The 20885-nt window shown below is 37.0% G+C and overlaps 5 protein-coding genes across 5 annotated transcripts; 2 read left to right on the forward strand and 3 right to left on the reverse strand.

Annotated features, from left to right (window-relative positions):
- Positions 1–6818: 6818 nt before the first annotated feature.
- F5Y00DRAFT_259053 (uncharacterized protein) lies at positions 6819–7922 on the reverse strand (the record flags this gene model as incomplete). The annotated part of the gene is made up of 1 exon (XM_048010811.1): positions 6819–7922. The coding sequence occupies one exon, from the start codon at positions 7920–7922 to the stop codon at positions 6819–6821; it is 1104 nt and encodes a 367-aa protein (XP_047868025.1).
- A 479-nt stretch (positions 7923–8401) lies between these two features.
- On the forward strand, positions 8402–12836 carry F5Y00DRAFT_228637 (IkappaB kinase complex, IKAP component). The gene is made up of 5 exons (XM_048006659.1): positions 8402–8759; positions 8823–9763; positions 9813–10598; positions 10648–10990; positions 11040–12836. Exons 1-5 carry the CDS (start codon positions 8569–8571, stop codon positions 12730–12732), a joined length of 3954 nt encoding a protein of 1317 aa, XP_047868026.1. The 5' UTR covers positions 8402–8568; the 3' UTR covers positions 12733–12836.
- Positions 12837–12953: 117 nt separating this feature from the next.
- On the reverse strand, positions 12954–14208 carry F5Y00DRAFT_251486 (uncharacterized protein; the record flags this gene model as incomplete). Its single annotated transcript, XM_048009829.1, has 2 exons — positions 12954–13685; positions 13762–14208. 2 exons carry the CDS (start codon positions 14206–14208, stop codon positions 12954–12956), a joined length of 1179 nt encoding a protein of 392 aa, XP_047868027.1.
- A 2847-nt stretch (positions 14209–17055) lies between these two features.
- Positions 17056–19276, forward strand: F5Y00DRAFT_207110 (Rho type small GTPase). Its single transcript, XM_048005449.1, has 5 exons — positions 17056–17538; positions 17594–17621; positions 17845–18042; positions 18120–18254; positions 18378–19276. Exons 1-5 carry the CDS (start codon positions 17471–17473, stop codon positions 18531–18533), a joined length of 585 nt encoding a protein of 194 aa, XP_047868028.1. The 5' UTR covers positions 17056–17470; the 3' UTR covers positions 18534–19276.
- A 540-nt stretch (positions 19277–19816) lies between these two features.
- On the reverse strand, positions 19817–20170 carry F5Y00DRAFT_228648 (uncharacterized protein; the record flags this gene model as incomplete). The annotated part of the gene is made up of 1 exon (XM_048006660.1): positions 19817–20170. The coding sequence occupies one exon, from the start codon at positions 20168–20170 to the stop codon at positions 19937–19939; it is 234 nt and encodes a 77-aa protein (XP_047868029.1). The 3' UTR covers positions 19817–19936.
- Between the last annotated feature and the right edge of the window lie 715 nt (positions 20171–20885).

The raw sequence follows: 20885 nt of genomic DNA on the forward strand, positions 1-20885 counted from the left end.
AATTAAATTAAAAAAAGTAATAAATATTAAATTATTTAACTATTTTATATATAATATTATAATATAAATAAAATTAATAATAAATTCTTTTTCGAAAATATTTAATATAATTTAATTATAAATAATTTTTTAAATTTTATAAATTATAATAATAAAAATAATTATTAATAAAAATTAATTTTATTAATAAAATTTATTATTAACTTCGTATAAATAAATTAAATAAAAAATAAAGATTATTATTTTACTTTACTTCGTATAAAAAAGCGAAAATTTAATATAATTAAAAAAAAAAAAAAATAATAAAAAAAGGTAAAATAAATAAATCGAAACTTTTCGATTACGTAAAATCTTTAATAATATTAATAAACCCGTTTATAAAACTTTAACTTATTTAAATATTTTACGTTAATATATATTACGCATTAATAATTATAAACAATTAACGTTTAAAATTATTAATTAATTAAACATTAAATAACTTTTAACTTAAATTAATATTAATTATTTTAACGTTTTTTATTAAATAATTAAACAATAATAAATAATTATAATTATATTTATTTATAACGTTATATCGGAGAAAAATTTAAAAAATTATATTAAAATAATTAATTTTAATAAAGTTTAAATTAACTTATACTTTAACGTTTAATAACTTTTATTTAAATTAATTTATATAAAAATAATAAATAACTTTTAAAACTTAATAAAAAATCTTTTAATTAAAACCTTATTACCGTATAATAATAAATAAATAAATTATTTAATTAAAACACTCGTATATTACGTAATTAATTACATTTTTAAAATTAACGTTAATAAAATTTTAAATAAATAATAATCGGTTATTAATAAAAAAAAATTATTAAAAATTACTTAATATAATTATATTTAAACCGTTTATAATTACGTTTAAATTTATTATAATCTTTTTAAATTAAAAGTTAATTTAATAAAAAATTTTTAAATTAATTATAAACTTTTTATTAATAAAAATATATTAAATAACGTTAAATTTATATTAAACCCGATTTAACGTTATAATTAATAAAAAATTAAATATATTTTACACCGGTAATTAAAAAATAAAATAAAAAATATAACTATTAATAATATTAATTATTACCCTTGTAAATATAATATAAAAAATCGAATTTTATATACCGTATTTTTATATTAACCATTATAAATATATTAAAAAAACGTTTAATATATACGTTTTTTTATTATTATTTAACCCGTTAACATTAATTAATAATAATAATAAATTTATATTTATAAAATAATTTCGGTAATAACTTATATATAAATTATAAAATTTCCATTACTTTATATTTAATATATTTTTAATATCGTTAAAAATATTTATAATATAAACATTAAAATTATTATATTATTATTAAACCTCGGTTTAATAATTAACTTTATTATTAAAATTTAAATATTTATTAACTTAAAAACTTTAATTATATTAAATATTTTTAAATTAATACCTTAATTAATTTTAAATTATATTATATTTTTAATTATTTAATTAAAAATTAATTAACTTATTTTATAAATTATAAACTATTTAAATAAAAACATTTTTATTTTAAAATTCTTTATAATTAATAAAAATTAAAATTTCTTTATAATAATTTAAAAAATAATTATTATAATGTTATTTATTACATATAATATATATAATAACATACATTTTATATTAAACATTATTAATAATTTTTACTTTATTAATAAACTTTTAAAAAAAATAATATAATATAAATTTAATTTAATAATAATTTTTATATTAATTTTTATTCGGTTTATATTTTAAATTATATACGAAAATATAATTTTAAATTTAAAATTAAAAAACCGATTTAAAATAATTTTAATTATATCGAATAAACCATTTAAATAACATTATATATAATAATATATTAAGTTAATTACGGTATTTAATAAATAAAAAACTTATTTTTTAAATTTACCCGTTAATAATTATAAAACGTTAAATATTTTCGAAATTAAATCGATAATTTATTTAAAATATAATATAAAAACTTATTTATAATAAATATTTAAATAATTTATATATTACTTTTTATTTTAAAATATTACATTTATTAAATACTTTATTTATAAATTTTATTATAAATAATAAAAATAAAAACCAATTATTAAAATAAAATATAACTTTAATAATTAATATAATAAAAACTTAAATAAACATTTTAACTTTAAAATAATATTTAATAATATAAATTTTTATAATATATACGTTAATATATAACGTTATATTTATATTAACGTTTTATTCGATTATAATAATAACATTATATAAATTTAACCTTAAATTATTTCGTTTAATTATAAAATTATTATAATTAAAGTTTAATAATTTATTAATTTTAATTAATAATATTAATAAATAAAAATAATAAAAATAATAATTATATTAAAATAATTTAATATTTTTATTTAAAATATATTAAAAAATTGTAATAAATATTTAAAATCTTTAAAATTTTAATAAATAAACCGTTTTTTTATTTAAAATTTACATAATAATTTTAAATTTAACGTTTAAATTATTAACGTTATATTCCTTTTTTAATAATTAAAAATAATAATTTAAATTATATATATAAATTTATATAAATTATATAATTTTTTATAAATATATAATAATATATAACTTTTTATTAATTAAAAAATTAAACGGATTATTTATAAATATTTAATTTAATATTAAATTTATAATTGTAATATATTTAAATTAAATTTAAGTAAAACTTTTTTAATTTTTTAATATTAATATATTATAAACGATAATTTATAAATTTTATTTATTATTTTATAATAAAATATAAATATATAAACTATTTTTATTTTACCATTTAAATTAATATTAAAAATTATTAATTTTAAATTTAATTAAAATTATAACTTTAAAAAATTTTATAAATTAAATGTAAAAATAATAAGTAATAATGTAAAAATATAATTGTAAATTATTTTAAGTTATAATAATTTTAAGAATTTTATTAACGTTTTATTATTTTAAATATTTTAATAAAAATTAATAAAAGTTATTTTATTATATATTAATAACGTTAAAAATGAAAAATAATGTTAAATATTTAAATGTATTAATTTATAAATTTAATTTTATTTATTAATTTATTTAATAAAGTTAAATATTTAATACGTTAATAATATATCAGATTATTAAATTAAATAACGTTTATATTTTTAAAATATTTTTATTAAAAACGGTTTATATATTATTAACGTTAATGAAATTTATTAAATTTATTTAATTAATGTAAAACGTATTTTAATTATTAATTTATTAACGTTATAATATATTAAAAATTATGTAATAAAAGTAAAAATAAAAAGTAAATTTATTATTATATTATTAAAAAATATATTTAATATAATTTATAAATTTAATATTATAAAATTAAAAAGTTATAAATTTACTTACGTTATATACATAAAAAGTAAAAAATATAAAAAATAAAAATATTTAAGTTTTATTTAATTTAAATATAAAAATAAATTAAATATTAAATAAATTAAATATAATATAAAATTTATTAATAAATTTTTATATAATATTAAATTACAGTTATAAAATAATTAAATTAAAGATAATAAAAATATTACATTTATTTATAAAAATGGTAAATTTATTATTTAAAATATTTTTATTAATACTTTTATTATCGCTATTTAATTAATGTAATAATAATTATAATAATATATTATTATTTTTCGGTAATTAAAAAAACTACCTTTTATTAATTATAATATTTTAATAATTAAAGTAGTTTTTTCGTAAAAAATGAAATTATTATATAATATATTTTTAATAAATTTAAAAATTTTAATAAATTTATTATTATAATTAAAAATTAATCGGTTATAATATAATAATATTAAGTTTTTTAAGTAATTTTAATAATTATTAATATAAAAAACCGATATTTTAAAAAAAATAATAAACGTAACTTTTATAACGGTATTATAAATTTTTAATTTAATAAACTTTAATAAAATAATGGAATTAAAATATAATTATTTCCTTTATTTACGTTAATATTAAAAAGGATTTAAATATAATATTAAAATTAAAATTATTATTAATTAAAAAAAAGTATATGTTATTTAATTTTAAGTTTATATTTTAAGTTTTATAATTATAATATATATTACCTTTTAATTATATATTAAATCATTATTTTTTATAACGGATATAAGATTTTTAAATATTTTAAATTAAATTATTATAAAAAGTTTAAAATAAAGTTAAATTTATATTATTAATAATTAATAATTTAAATAAATTTAACGTTAATTATATAAATAATTATATTAAAAATTATATTAATGTTAATAATAATAATAATAAAAAATTATTAATATTAAAATTTTTTTATAAATTAATTTAAATAATATATAAAAAGGATATAAAAAAAAAAAATAACGTATTAACATTTTAACGTTAATTTTAATAAATACGTTACGTAATTATATATATTTAACGCATTTTTTAAATACCGTTAAAATTTTAATTATTAAAATCTTAATATTAATAAATTAACGGTTATATATTAATTATATTTATAAATTATTTATATTAATAAATTATTATTAATTTAACTTATAAATAAATTAAAATTAAACCGTTAATAATAAAAATTAATATATTTAAATTTACCGATATAATACGTAAATAATAATAATTTAACTTATATAATTAAACTTAATAAATTTAAACTTAATTTATAATAAATTTTAATAATATTAAATATATTATTATAAACCGAAAAAAAAAAATTATTAATAAAATTAACCACGTTTTTTTAAAACTTATATATTATTATTTCCATTATTAAACATTTTAAAAAAATCTTATTAAAATAAAAATAAAACTTATAATATTACTTTTTAAGTAATAAAATAATAAGTTTATAATATTAAAAAAAGTTAAAAAAAAAAATATAAAAAAAAAAAATAATTAAATAATTAAAGGAAAAGAAAAGTCTTATATATAAACATTTTTAAGAAATAAAATAAATAAATAAATTATACATAAATAAAATAAAATAATTTAAAAAATATATATTTAATAATAGTTTTTTTTAAAGTTATATAAATTATAATAAACTTTTTATAACTTAAAAATAAAGTTTATAATATAAGTAAATTAATAAATATAAAAAAATTATATAATGTTAATAAAAAAAGTTATAAAAAAAGTAAAAAATTAAATTTTAAATAAAAAAGTAATATAATATATATAAAAAATTTTACTTAAAAAATTACGTTAAAGTTTTTTTTTATTAAAATAAATTATGTTAAATTACGTTAAGTTTTATTTATAATTAATTAATTATATAAGTTAAATACGTGTGTATAAATTATAATTAAAAAAAATTATATAATTTACCGTTACGTAAAATCGAATTAATATATTAAAATAATATAAATTTAAAATTATATTTAATGTAATTAATTTATTTATTAAAATATAATTTTAAAATTTTCGGTTAAATATATACGTTTTATTTAATTAATTATATAAATAACTTTATTTTTTATAATATAAATTATAAATTACCTTTTTTATTTAATTAATCTTTTTTTTTAATTTTAAGGTTTTTTAATATATTTATTTAAAATTTAATATATTATTTAATTAATTAATTATTATAACGTTTTATTATTAACTTATATTTTTATTTACGGGAAATATTTATTAATTATAAATTTTATTTTATTAATTTTATTATTAATTTATATATTTTTATTTTTTATTAATATTATTATTATTATTATTTATTAATTTAATTAAATATATTTTTTATTTACTTTTATAATAATTAATTTAATTAATTAAAAATTTATTTTATTAATTTCTTTATTATATAATTTATATATTTAAATTTTAAGCCTTCCCCCTCCAATTAAAATTTAAAAGTAAAAACTTTCTTCCGAAAACATGTAACGTAAGCAAGTAAAAAGAAAGTTTTCTTAATAATCTACCTGGGTAGTTCCTAGCAAGCTTCGGGGCGCAATAGGTAGAAAGACATCTATTGTTAATCCTAAGAGCGATCGTACTTTTTTTTCTTCTTACTCCTTAAGTAACACGTCTTACTCGAAAGGCCTCGAACGTATGTTGGCTGCATTTTTATGAGTAAAAAAATCCGGTTTTGGCCCTGTCTTAAGCTAGCTAGCCAGCCAGCTGAACGATTCTCCCTGCGGGTTGGCGGCCTTCCCCGCACCCAGACTACATTCCGTTTTACAGATGGTCGAGGAGAAACACTACATACGGAGGTAGGCAAGGAGTATGCGAAGCAGACGTATGTGTATGCAACATGTGCATGTATGTACCTCGACCAGACACGTCCATTGCTTTTGATTTGTAGAATATTTTATCCAAAAGCTCAGGTAGAGCCAACTAACGGTCTTAATGGGATTCGAATTCCAAGACCGTTTTGTGATTTCCCAGATCAATAAAACTGCGCATTTCGATAATCAGATACAGAACTCCGTGTTCTATTCTTAGTAGCAAGATATCGAGGTCCTTCGCTTGGCTCATCTATTTCCGTTTCTGCCAACCAAAAGGAGGTAAAGCCCCGTCGTAGAGATGTAGAATTAGCTTATTAGCACAGCTGCAGTGTGACTCTTGAACGTGAACTAGCTGTCAATATTACACATCCCGCGTGCTTATAAAAGATGACATGCGGCGCAAACGCAATGACCTTCAAGTTCCTCGTCTTCCCTATGAAGCATCGCGTTAGGTCTTGTCTCAGACCCTAAAGCAAGACTTTAGACGCCACGGTCAAAAGCCACGCGGCGTCTCGCCAACCACCTTCGTCTGACTTGGGGGGTGGAATTCGTTCTTCTGGGGCATTCGAAACGCCTTCGAATTCCACCGTGCTTGCGCTACGAGGCAAATGGCTTCCTTCGGTTTCGCCATCTGACAGCTCACCGTCGGCAGTGTCTGATTCTTCGTCGTTCTCCTCAACGGAGAATAGGGACCAGACCCAGGAGCCTACCCCTTCGCTTTTCCTATAGACCAGTCTCCGAACAACTGCCTCGTCTGATTTGCTCGTATCCGTCTCGAAGGCCTCGAGCTTTTCGTCCAGGCTTACGAAATCCGGGCCTGGAATGTGATCTTCCGGTGACACGTCGTAGCTAAAATACCCATCGTGTACATGCCGCTCCACGGGCGTCCTTAAATGAGCTCGGCTCCCAGCCCGGCTCTGAGAGCGGCTACCGTAGCGGCTGCTCGGCGAAAGGATATCATCGTCTCCACTTGCTATACTGCCCCGTCGACTGCTCCGCCTGCTCGCGAGTTCTCTCTCCCTAGCTAATTCTCGTTCATATGCCTCTTCGTCAACATCACGCATGCCAGTTAGACTAGTCGAGCTCGCCCTCTCGACGAGCCATGCTTGCCCCTTGGACTCGCGCATCTTCGAGCTGATCAATGCCCCCGTACGCAGAATCCAGTCGTCGTCTCCCCGTTCTTTGTTGTTAGGTGGTACATGATACCGGGGAAGAGGCGATATCGGTCCCAGGCCAGAGCGTTTTGCGTTTGACGCAAGTAGATGAGTCGTGGACTTGCTCTTTGGCAATTTCGCGCTTAGAGGATCGTTCACCGAGGATCGACGTCGGCTAGGGGAGTTGGCTCGAGTCCGGGGAGGAGATTGGAGTAGCCGTGGGGTCGTAGGGGCGGATTTGCCCTGTAGGTAGGAAACATTGTGTTGAAATGGCGGCGCGCCGAGGTCAGGTAGGTCTTCATGGTCGATCAGGGGTAATTTAGACGTGAGCGGCGCAAGAGATAAGTGTTGGATGTTCGTAGACGATCTGTTTTTGCGACGCGCCTGGTTGGCATGTTGCTTGTACGCGACGTCCATGATTATATGAGTTGAAGCGCTATGTACAAGTTACAAATTCGACAATCTCGAAGCCGTAAGTACTTGGTAAGGCAATAGGTCTTTGGATATTTAGGTAAGAATACAATGAAAAGTTCAAATAAGGATCCAATTGGATTATGTACAACTGGTAGATCGAGAAATGGAGTTGGTCCTACAAGCTTGAATACCCTGTTATTACATAGATGAAATTGTTAAATGATCTAAGGCATGCCGCTTTAAGCTAGGGGCCGGAGCCGTCATTCATCCCATGCCAGGTACCTACCTCGGTACTATCCATGTAGGTAGTGAAAGCTTTAGCCACTATCAGGCCAGCATTGACCACAGTCATACTTTCCGGGGCCTGCCGACCAGCCGACACTCCACCGAGACGTCTAAGGTTAGGTCGAGGTGGGATTGAGCACGGACCAAGCTTTAATCAGATTCAAAGATCTTAGGTACCTGATGCCCGTTTGGAAGGAGGTAGACAGGTACCTAGCACAGTATCAATACTAATTTCAAAAGTTTTATCGCACGGACTTATAGTCGTCATTACAAAGTCTATTATCACAGTTTCGTCGCAACTGAGTTATAACTTATACCAGTGCCTTACAGTTCATGATCCCCTACGACGTCAGGCATTCCCAAGATGCGTAATCTTCGCAACGTACGATTCAACGCCTGGAAGTCGTCAACCGATTTGACCGAAGAGGCTATCACATCAACGTGTTGGGACCCAGCCAAAGATGAGATCTTGTGCACTTTCGGCCCCAGTGACACAGATGGGCGTATTCGTCTAGTAAGGATACTGGAACACGTGAGAGCCTCGTCCATAGACATGTGAGCCTGCACCATTCGGGGATATCCGACAGTCTATAATTTGCTCACCATTTATGACTGTAGTGAATGCCGAGATATCGCATCGTGGGATGCCCCAAGTCCAAATCCGGATTTGGCTGTTGATAGAGTCATAAGCTCGCATCACTTCAGCGATACTTCAACAACTTGTCTAGTCCTTGAAGGAGGTGACATAGTCGTCGTCCAAGAATTAGAGGGCCCAAACTCTCATGATGGGGTTCACATCGAAATCCAAGGGTCTGTGGATGAGGGCATCACAGCTGCAAGCTGGTCCCCGGATGAAGAACTACTAGCCATAACTACAAAGTCAAACACGGTGATCTTCATGAGCCGTAGTTTCGATTGTATAGCAGATATGACTATGAGTGTCGATGATCTCAAAGCGTCTAAGCACGTCTCTGTTGGTTGGGGCAAGAAGGAAACACAGTTCCAAGGCCGAGGCGCCAAAGCCCTGCGAGACCCTACAATACCAGAGAAGGTAGACCAAGGCGTACTAAGCCCTAACGATGATGGAAGTACAACCATTAGTTGGAGGGGCGACGGTGCCTATGTCGCAATCAACTCGGTTGAGATTGGCATCCGCCGAGCCATTCGGGTATATTCCCGAGATGGCGTTCTTGACAGCGTAAGTGAACCCGTTGATGGTATGGAGTGTGCTTTAAGCTGGAGACCAGCCGGGAATTTGATTGCATCCACGCAACGTTTTGAGGACCGTGTGGATGTTATATTCTTTGAGAGAAATGGCCTTAGACATGGTCAATTTTCCTTGAGAGCCCCCGAAGGCAGGTCACTCTCAAACGACCGGATACGGCTTGAGTGGAACTCGGATTCTACGGTCCTCGCAGCTACGCTTGATGACCGCATTCAACTTTGGACTATGGGCAATTACCACTGGTATCTGAAGCAAGAAATCCCCACGCAGAAGCGTCCATTCTCCCTCGCATGGCATCCTGAAAAACCACTGCGTTTCGCGTCGGCTGTCCCAGGTGAGTTAGAATCTTTATGAGCATATATTCAACACTAATAGTATCGCAGATAGACTATTACTTGCTGAGTATATTTTCGAGATCGCTCGGGGGTCGCTAACGCCGCCATATGATTATGGAGCCGTTGCTGTCATAGACGGGAAGACTCTCAAGCTCACCCCTTTTCGAACAGCTAACGTCCCTCCTCCAATGGCGTTGTTTGAACTGCAGGCATCATCGCCGATTATCGATGTGACCTTCTCTCCAGCAAATACGTTTATGGCCGTTCTCCATCAATTCGGCGTAGACGTATATGAATGGAAATTAAAAGGGCAGCGTTCTCTACCTCCATCTTTAGTAGGCAGCATGACTTTCGCTAAAGATAACTCGGATAATTACTATCTCCCATTGCAAATTGCCGTCACCGAGAATAGTGTCATTCATTGCCTCGGGTTTGAAAAGGGCCCCGTGATCCAGTCGCACCCCTTTGACCGAACCACTGGTGAATTCTCATCTAACTCGAGTATATATGCTGGTTCGATGTTTGGCTTTGTGCGTCTAACCCAATCAGGATCTACGGAGGTCCTCGTTCAAGATTGCCTAGGTAGATTCCATGGTGTTGTCAACCAGCAGGATGACTTGTACTCTGTCCGCCTTCCATCTCAGCTTCCGTGGAGCGAAGTCATCGACCTCGCCGGCAACGTCATTGCTGTCGGATTATCACGGAACGGACATCTATACGCAAATTCTCGCCTCCTGATGAAGAATTGCACATCTTTTCTCGTTACTCCAGCTCATCTCATTGCCACAACAACTAGCCATCTAGTCAAGTTTATCCATTTGGTCGATGTAGAGAGTGAGTCCCAGAGATACCCATTTTATTCTTAGCTAACCCTACTTTATAGGCTTGGAGGTACCACCAGACGACCCTGAAAAGGACGAGAGGTGTCGGAGTATCGAGAGAGGCGCAAGGCTTGTAACAGCAATGCCTACTAATATGAGCATAGTTCTTCAGATGCCGCGTGGAAACTTAGAAACAATATATCCCCGAGCTATGGTTGTAGCGGGAATTAGGCAATTGATTGACGCTAAAGATTACGGAAAGGCATACTCGTACTGTCGGACCCAGCGTGTGGATATGAATATTCTTTATGACCACAGACCGCAGCAATTCCTTGCTAATGTTGGACTCTTCCTCGACCAAGTTGGAGATGTATCGTATATCGACCTTTTCCTTTCCTCTCTACGGTAAGTGAGCTCGCATACCACGTATGAGCACATACCTAACGCGGAGCAGAGACGAAGATGTCACGCAGACTATGTATCGAGATACCAAGGGTGTGAGGAATCAAGAGTTACCGGAAGTGACTCCAAGCGAGATCCCTACTGGTAAACCCCATGACAGCTCAAAAGTTAACACTATTTGCGATGCGGTGCTGTCTCATCTCCAATCCCGTAAGACCAAGGACCATGATACCCTACAAAACATTATCACAGCCAATGTCTGTAAGGTTCCACCCGCGTATGAAGACGGGCTGTTAGTTGTTGCTACCCTGTTGCAAGAAGATGAACAACTTGCCGAGAAAGCTGTCGAACATATCTGCTTTCTTGCGGATGTCAACACCTTATACGATGAAGCCTTAGGTCTCTACAATCTAGACCTGGCGCTACTAGTTGCGCAACAGTCTCAAAGAGATCCCCGAGAGTACCTCCCATTCCATCAGAATCTGCATCTACTACCTGACTTAAGACGGAAATTCGCTATCGATGATCATCTTGGACGGCACGAGAAAGCCTTGGTTCACCTTCAAACTAGCCAGGCGCATAAGGAAGCCCAAGACTACACTGTCAAGCACGCACTCTACGCCACGGCGCTGAAGCTCTACCGCTACGACCAACCTAACCTCACTATTCTTACTAGTCTCTATGCGACGTATCTCGAGTCCAAGTCTCGTTTTCGAGAAGCGGGTCTCACCTATGAGTCTCTTAACGATTACACAGGGGCTACTAGGTGTTACCGTGCTGCCGGCGCTTCCTGTTGGCGTGAATGCCTCTTCACGGCACAGCAACAATCACCGCCGCTGACTCTAGATGCGCTCTCTGATCTTGCAACAACCCTTGCGGAGGCCCTCTACGAGGCCAAGGACTACGCGTCCGCGGCAGCAATTTATCTTGATCATCTCAACTCGCTCGAAATCGCCATCTCCTGTCTCTGCAAGGGGTATCTATTCGCCGACGCCATGCGTCTGGCAGCACAGCGCGGGCGCCCCGAACTCTTAACGAGCGCTGTCGATCCCGGTCTCGCAGAGTCGCTAGGTAGCAGTACCGAGTTTTTCGCGGACTGCAAGGCGCAGCTTCGCGCACAGGTTCCTCGTATCATGGATCTCCGGCGAAAGGCAGCGGAGGACCCGCTGGGTTTCTATGAGGGCGAACGTGCTGGCGCAGGCGATATCCCGGATGACGTGTCGGTGGCAGCTAGCTCACGCATTAGCACGAGCGCCAGCTTGTTTACGCGGTACACGGGCAAGGGAACAGGAAGCGTGGGCACGGCCGGAACGGGCGTCAGTCGCGCTACTAGCAAGAACCGCCGCCGCGAGGAGAAGAAGCGCGCCCGAGGTCGCAAGGGTACTGTCTACGAGGAGGAATATCTCGTCAACAGCGTTCGCCGACTGGTCGAGCGCGTCGAGGGTGCAAAGCCCGATGCTGAGCGTCTCGTCTTTGCGCTCGTACGCCGTGGCATGCACGAACGCGCTCGTGCTCTCGAGGCGCTGGCTGCGGAGGTGGCGGAGGCCTGCAGGGTAGCTGTTAAGGAGGTATTCGCGGGTGCTGGAAACAAGCCGGCTGGCGAAGAAGGCAAGGGAGACGAGGATGAGGAGTGGAGGCCTATGGGTGCGGATGCGGTTTTATACGAGAATCTCGAGGCTAAGTGGAAGAAGCAGGAACCGCCTGTTATCACGGCCTTGGAAAGGCTGTCGTTGCTGGGCTCGTAGGTAGGGAAGGGGTGGTTCAGGGGTATAGATAAAAGTACTGGCTAGATAGGAGGTAGGGAATCAATCAATCACATCACATAGGGGGATTTACGCCTAGGAAAAGGAATACGAAGTTGGTTTGAATGCTCCGCGTGCCCCTAAATGCAAATGCAATATGTACATTTATGTTACAGGTCTAAGTAGCGTCATATTCTACCACCACCATTTTTTAAATTTTAATTTTACGTTGACGGCGGAGGTTGTGTCTCTTCCACCGCCGCCGCCGCGGTTTCTGTAGGAGGCGGCGATACGGCCGTCTCAGCCGACGCCACGCCGCTGTTGCTGGCTGCTTCCAGCAGAGCCTGACCATTTCGCGTCCTCTCCAAGTTCTTGGCCATGACCTCGCCGATCTTCTCGAGCATCTCGAGGGTGAGACGGGGCTTGCCCTTCTTTTTCTTGCCCTCGCGCTGGGCGCGGTGGAACTCTTGCAGCGGGGTGCGCATCGAGTCCATGAGCTTGGCGCGGTCGGCGACGGCCTTCTCCTCGGCTTCCAGGCGCGCGATGTACTCGGGGTCGTGGCGCGTGCGGAAGCGACTGTACTTGTTGCGCAGCTCGTCGAGGACGGCCTCGGGCATGGGGGGGCGCAGGAGCGTAGGTACGAAGGTCTTGTCCTCGACGTCGATACGCAGCGTGTCGCAGCTGTAATCTTTGACGTCCTTCTCCTCCTTCTTGGGCCACGGGATCGAGATGTTCAGGCCCGGAACGATGCGGGACCACCGCCGCTTGCCGGATACGCGGTCGTGCAGAAAGCCCCCGTGCACTAGCTGGTTGATGATGACGTCGCGGGTGATGCCTGTCGAGGGGTCTTTGATGGGGTGGACGAGTCGGATGCCCGAGATGGGTATGGGGAGTTCCATGTTGATAACGGGGGGTTCGTCGTCGTCTCGGATTTCTGCTTGTACTCGGATATTGGTCTGCGTAATTCATATTGTTAAAAAAAAATCGGTACTACGGCGAGTGCTAGAACGCCGTATGGGACTAGATTATTACCTTGTTTAACTCGTCGATGACAACCTCGGCCTTGTCGTAGTCTATAGACTTTATCTTGCCGATGCGCCCCTTATCCGGGCCGTCGATTAGCACGACTCTGTCCCCCACGGTGATGTTAAGGTTGTAAGCGCCGCCAGCCCACTGACACCGGCGATTTCGCATGGCGAGAGTGACCTTGCCATAGGCAGCGTAGCGAGCCTCGTGAATGGCGCCCTTCGCGCCGGCCCATTCGCCAACGTCTCGTCTCGGGGCGAGGGGTCCTAACTCCCAGTCGTCCTTCACGGCTTGCTTCGCGGCGTTGAGTTCCTCTCGGACCATCATTAGCTGGTGCTGCTGATCGCGGGACGTCTCCTTCTTTTGTTTCTTGAACCACTTGAGGTCCTTGGTCTTGGTCCGCTTGGCGACCACCCGCTCGGCGGTAGCCACTCGGCGGAGGATCTTCTGCATTTTTGGGAGGGACCTTCCTGCTGTTTGGAGGGAGGGGCAGGACGGATTGAGGTTCGCGAGAGGCCACTGGGTCTTACGGCCTCATCGTGTGCGTGGGTTGAATGAAGCTGCTTGCTCTCCAGAGACCAAAATTTTGGAAAATACATCTAATTGGTCCAATTGGATTAGAGCCTTAGTGCCATTGAAAGACTCTAAGGTGGGGTGGGGTGGGGGTGAATTGAGAATACGCGGAAAATCTAGACTCCGACGAAACCAAGTGCCCAGGAGGTCCACTGCCTATGTACCTCGTATCTTATCTAAACATTTAGATAAGATAGGTACGAGGTACATAGATACCCAAGTACATTAAATTAACCCTTGGATGCCAAGATCCATTAGACCCGTGGTTGTGGCCATGGTTGTGGCCATGTCGTGACCTTGTCGTAAAAAGATGTCGGCCTATCTTGCAGATTTAATGTCGTAGTTGAGCTTGAGCTTAAGCTTATCAAGACCAAATGCTAATTGTTCCTGTCCGACCGAACTGCTATGTAGGTAGAATTATTATTATTCAAGAAGATGAACGGGCGTATTCGATGGTGTTTATGTAGGTACATTCTATTTATCATATGAAAAGGCACAAAAATTCATGTATTGAAACTTAGCCAAATGAGATGTTATGACGTGAATCAAATTGACCTGTATGACCTGTACGGAAGTCCCTGGTTTTCTAGGTCGAATATAACAGGCGGAAGGCTATTATCGCATAATAAGGTTTAAAGATGCAACGGAATACATAGGATCCATGATCCCAAGGTTTCGGCCGGTAAAATCCACCTTGCCGGTTTGATACGAGATGAACTAAAAGAAAGCTTCAGTAAAAAGAGACAACTGGTTGATCTAAACTAACACCACATCGTCTAACACACTAGGTTAGCAAAAGTCTCATATTCCTTAGTTAGTTGTCAGCAGTAGTTATACATTCTAGTGTAAGTACCTAACGTTTCATCTACTATGTACATGCGGATCTACTATGCAAATTGATATATTGATTCGCCTCAAAGCCCATTATCGATATGATAATATTAAAACGCTGTAAGTTTTGTTCGTATGGTGTCAATGCGGTACGCGTACGTACTATGTAATTTACGTAGAGCCAGTTAGTTCCAATGAGTTACCTAGTTCCAAATCACAAGCGAAGCCAAGCCGCAGAAAACTACCAACTGGGCTTTGCAGCCTCGGCTTAACTAATTCTGTAAATAATAGGGGGATTCTCAGTGCCTTATACATAGGTAGTATACGCAATCAATACGATGTGTAGAATAGGTAATCCAAGAAAAGAGAAAGGGGTACGAGGGATGCTACATATATATGTATGTTGGGTAGGTATGTATGTAATAGTATGTATGTTAGTTAAAAGGAGAATTCCGAGACGGGCTGGCCGTATGAAACAAAATGACGACTCCAGGGCTCTTACACTACGCGAATGCCGAACCCCCCCACAACTCGTATCGACGAACAGCGAACAAAGAAAGAAATAGATTGCGCGATAGGAGAGAGCGTGGAAACTTGGGAGCTTAGGAAGTTGGGAAGTCGGGAAACTTGGAATGATATGACAATATCTGAGCCACAACTGCTCAGCTGAAGAGCCCGGATCAGCGAAGGGCTATTGCGACGTTTAGTCGGTGAAGAAAGACGGAAGAAAGACGCAAGCTCCTTTCCCAGCTTTGTCTAGCTCGCAGCGGTCGGTAGGGGAGTTTGATTCAAACGTGCCTAACCTAGCTTGGTCTTTTATTTTCTTTCTGGGAGCCGATCTGCCGGCAACATCCCCCGATCCTCCATTTTCGAAGCGTGAACTATTATGTAGGTAGGTATGTATGAAGTATGAAATCCATACAGTAATATTCAAAGTATCAAACTTCAAATAACTATTCAATATCAACACTTCTGAGTCAGCAATATGTCCAACTCATCATAAGCGTTAGTGGTTTAACATTTGTGAGATATGACCGTATGAGAAAGCTGTGCCGTCTGTTTCTCGTATGTAATGTGTGGTATATGACTTTTGCTGCACCCGAATGCTACATTCGCCTTTTACCGACCTTAATGACCTCAGTAGCATCAATGTTAATAAATCAATATTCTAGAAAATTGCTTACGTATGAGTGAATCTTTATAGCATGGCATACATTAGGTAGTGTAGATAGCATAGCATGAGCTTCAAATGCAGGACGCTGCGCACAGGCCCACTAAGAACAGTCCATAGTCCACATGCATGGAATACCTTCTTCAATGCTGTAAGACGGACGGTGTCGTGGCTTGGTACAAGGCCCTAGGCTAAGTACCTTAACCAGGTTCTACTATGTAATGATGTGTGTTTTGGTGGGTTGCCTCCTTCGAGATCCGAGGCGCAAGGGCCAAAGGACTTTTAGGGACGACTCATAAGGACGACTCATTTAGGTATTGTACCTAATGTACCTCCTAAGGTCATAGGGCACATGATGGACTGGATGGACTGATGGACATATCCATTGTACAAATAGGTACTTTCGGATTGAGGATTGGGACGGAGAGTGGAAGCCAAAAGCCGGCCAGGCCAGTCAGGCCAGTGCGAGAGCAGAATACGGACATAAACGTACCTATGTACAACGGGTACAGTACGCGGCGTTATGTACCTTCGGTACCTATTTGTTTTTGTTTTTTTTCCCAAGGACTTACCTAGCAAAGTTTTGGCAGTGTAAGCCGCTAGGACAACCACTAAAACTCGCCTACAAATCCCTTAACGATTAAACAAGCCCCACTAAACCCTGTCCCCTCTGCCCCTGTTAGGCCTAGGTACCTACACGTTTTTTTGTCTTGTGCCTCTCTGTGCTTGTCCCCAATTGTCCCTTATTTGGTGAGTCGACCCGCTGTTACTTCCTGTTGCTTTGGCGCTGGTGCTGGTGCTGCTACCTGGTCTACCTGGTTACCTGGAGCAAAAAGTTATGTTATGTACTGTAGTGCCTGCCTGCCTTATCCTACCTTGCTGGTGCTACCACCATCAATTGAGCAACGACCTTCCAACCTTTCCTCCTTCTCACATTCTCCATCTCTAATCTCCTCCATCTTCTTCCATCATCCAAAAACCTCCAAGGGAGAAACCATAACGAACAATCGCGAGGATTCAATCCATCAAGACTTTTGACCTCTTTTTTTCTCTCTTCTTGCATATTCTCTCAATACCCCTTGAGCAAAGGCCGTTCCTTTTCTCTGCCCCCCCTAAATCCGACCATCTTCTTCCCCAAACATGGCTGAGCTCCGCCGAAAGCTGGTCATCGTCGGTGACGGTGCCTGTGGTAAAACTTGTTTATTGATGTACGTCGCTTATCAAAACAAACTCGTCTCTGCCATCATGCTAACTCAACTGCAGCGTTTTCTCTAAGGGAACGTTCCCTGAGGTAAGAGAATAGCTGCCTCGTCATCACCATTGCTTTTCATCCTTCTATTCAACATAGACCCGCGTCATACCGAAACAAAGGGTCGTCGGTCCCGTCAATCCGCCTTCCGAGCTGCTACCTCGTCGCCCATTGATGCCATCATGAGCATCTATCGCGTCCCAGTAAACAATCAATAGGGCCGTTGTGCACAATGCTGACAAACTGTCCTTTTATTTTTGAATAGGTCTATGTCCCCACCGTTTTCGAGAACTACGTCGCCGATGTCGAGGTCGATGGAAAGCACGTCGAGTTAGCCTTATGGGATACGGCTGGTCAGGAAGACTACGACCGTCTTCGACCTCTGTCTTACCCTGACTCTCACGTCATCCTAATCTGCTTTGCTGTCGACTCGCCCGATTCTCTAGACAACGTTCAGGAGAAGGTTAGCATTCCCGCATCTCATCCGTTGTCTTGTGCTTCCTAGATAAGCAATTTACTGACACGTGCTCTATCCGATAGTGGATTTCCGAAGTCCTTCACTTCTGCCAAGGCCTGCCTATCATCCTCGTTGGCTGCAAGAAGGATCTGCGTTACGACGCAAAGACAATTGAGGAGCTCCGCAAGACCAGCCAGAAGCCCGTCTCCCCTGAGGAGGTAAGTTATCATCATCATTTACAAAATCATTACTTAATCTCGGTGTTTGGAAACACGTGGGATCTCTATCTCCGAACTCAGCTCGGCTCTTTGTTTGATTTGTAGCCGCTAATATTGCTATAGGGTGAGGACGTTCGCAAGAAGATTGGCGCTTACAAGTACCTTGAGTGCTCAGCCAAGACGAATGAAGGTGTCCGAGAAGTTTTCGAGCACGCTACTCGCGCGGCTCTGCTGTCTCGTAAAAGCCAGAAGAAGCACTCCAAGTGCTTAGTCCTTTAAGAAATGTGTACAACATCTTTATGATACCTTCGACATACCGTCATGATCCATCATCGTCCTAAGGTTCGTCTCACGGACGAGATATACAGATGAATAAGGGTTTTAGACGGACTGGGAGGGTCGGACCGCCTGTGCGTCCTAGTCTCAACCGGAGTTTGATTCGTCTTCCCGTTTTAACTGCTTCGGTGGGCGTGCAACTCAGGTCAACTCTTGCGTGTCTCCCATATTACAAAGGGAGTATATTGGTGACGGGGTAGCGGGTATCGTTGTATTTGAATTCCCATGGTTCGAGAAAGGGGGGGATGGGCAATGTATTGCCGTTAGAGAGATGTGGATGGTGTGTTGTGCGTGTGGTATGTGTGTCAAGATTGGCGAGACAACCCCAGAGAATACGGCTATATCATAAATCTTCTCCTTTTTACTGCTCTTGGTAATTCCCGCGTCAGGCCAACCGGGAGACGGACATTTGTTGCGCAGGGGCTACTCTTTCTACCTGTCTTTTTTCCCAATCATACTCCTTACTAATCGTCATGTTCCTGCCTGGTTTCCCACATGCGTCTTGTAATTGTTGTGCTGCCCTTCGTAGATGATTAGTACCGGCCTTGACTGCGTAGTATATGGCAGATTCAAAGCTGGTATGTTGTAATATGATATTTGAAACGGACACCTATCAATATATTCGGCGCACTTATCTACTAGTTACTGGTCTTGTTCACGATACCACGGTGGACATGTGATGGTTGCTTACTTTTACTACATAACGCATCTGTCCAATAGGGGGGAACTTAGGCTTTGAAGGCTCCCTTTTAGTTTAATCTCGTGGAAGCTTAACATAGTAGGAAAATAAAAAAGAAGGAAGACCGTTCAACTATGGTAACTAGTTAAGATTGGTAGTAAGTTAGTTTGCCGTAGAGGCCGAAGTAAGATACTCGCCAACATGTGCTTCCGTCTTCTCTTTCCGTATCCGTCTCGCCCCTTTCAGAACAACACACTCCTCTCGTTTGGTTTGGTTTGGTTCTTCTGACTGACTGACTTGCATTAGGAGAAACCGGCCGTCCTCGCCCCTAATTATGATGATGCCTTCGTAAACTAGAAGAAGATAGAAGAAAAAGGGGGGGTTTCTAACCCCGTATCGCACTGGAATATTCTCATTGTACAACGAACTCCTTCCTTCACATCCCACCCCCCTTGATCTTAGCCTTGCCCTGCCCTGACCCCCTATCTACGCCGAATACCGATGGAAAAAAGAAACGAATGGTCTAGTAGGTTGAAATTTGGGGGTTGGTGGCATTGCGGCGCCATGGAAAATCCAGTATCCCCCTTGGGTAATTCCTACGTCTTCATGGTTGGGGATGTGGTGGTGGTGGTGTGTTTACACGGGGCAGGTCTGGAGATGTTGTTAGTTAGTTTTTCGGGTTTCGAAGCTTGAGCTGGGATAAGTAAAGTATAGGGAGGAAGATATGGTGAGAGAGGGTTATTGTATATGCGTATATATATAAGTATATATATATATGAGGGTAGCTAGCTATACGGGGTTTACGAGAAAGGGGCCTTCGACTTACGGCGCCGCAGGAATCGCACTTCTTGGTGTCGCCGTTGAAGCTGACACCGCACTTGGGGCAAGATGAGTTGTGCATTTTGGCTGGTTGGAGGAGCGGTTGGTTTACGTCCTTGGCGATAATATGCGGTATGGTATGGATGGATCTATTTGCTGTGTTGGTGTTGTTGTTGGTTAGCTAGGACTAGCTGGTCCGCGAAATATGTAAGACGGAGTAAGAGGGTAGGTAATAAATATATAAATCATATAAGGCTAAGCCGTGTCTCGCGCTCTACGATGAGGAGGGACGGAGGTATATATATATATATGTGTGTGTGTATATAGACATATACGTAGGTATGTATAGATGTGTAAGACAGGCGGGTAGGTAGGTTAGGTTGGTATCACGACAGTTGATCCTCAGGGCAGTAGGTAGTGTTATACTCACGACAGATGGGGAGATCGAGAGTTGATCTTGGTTGTTTGTTTGGCGTAAAATTTCTTCTTTTTTTCTTTTCTTTTTCGACTGTGGTGTGATGATGGAACGGGTGACGGGTGAGTGGGTGGACTGAGTATTTATTTAAGGCGGTGGATAAGAGGACAAAAAAAAAATAAAAAGGGGACTAGCTAGATTATCGAAAGGGTCTCTCGTCTTTGGAGCTTTTATTTATAAATTGACAAGCGGGGTTCGGTTTGATGGGGTAGTATGTAATTGTATATACGATACTGTATTATGTATCGAGTGATTCTTGTTTCTGAATGCCATCTCTATCTCTCACTCTACATATCTCTCACTCGGTTTTCTCTTATGTCCC

The sequence above is a fragment of the Daldinia vernicosa genome (genome assembly GCF_022497035.1).
Source record: "Daldinia vernicosa strain CBS 139.73 unplaced genomic scaffold F5Y00scaffold_8, whole genome shotgun sequence".
Taxonomy (NCBI): domain Eukaryota; kingdom Fungi; phylum Ascomycota; class Sordariomycetes; order Xylariales; family Hypoxylaceae; genus Daldinia; species Daldinia vernicosa.

Coding starts and splice junctions, on each gene's coding strand:
- F5Y00DRAFT_228637 (XM_048006659.1), top strand. CDS start 8,569: ATGCGTAATCTTCGCAACGTACGATTCAACGCCTGGAAGTCGTCAACC. Junction 8,760..8,822: donor AGAGCCTCGTCCATAGACAT/GTGAGCCTGCAC, acceptor TTATGACTGTAG/TGAATGCCGAGATATCGCAT. Junction 9,764..9,812: donor TTTCGCGTCGGCTGTCCCAG/GTGAGTTAGAAT, acceptor ATAGTATCGCAG/ATAGACTATTACTTGCTGAG.
- F5Y00DRAFT_207110 (XM_048005449.1), top strand. CDS start 17,471: ATGGCTGAGCTCCGCCGAAAGCTGGTCATCGTCGGTGACGGTGCCTGT. Junction 17,539..17,593: donor GGTAAAACTTGTTTATTGAT/GTACGTCGCTTA, acceptor ACTCAACTGCAG/CGTTTTCTCTAAGGGAACGT. Junction 17,622..17,844: donor CTAAGGGAACGTTCCCTGAG/GTAAGAGAATAG, acceptor ATTTTTGAATAG/GTCTATGTCCCCACCGTTTT.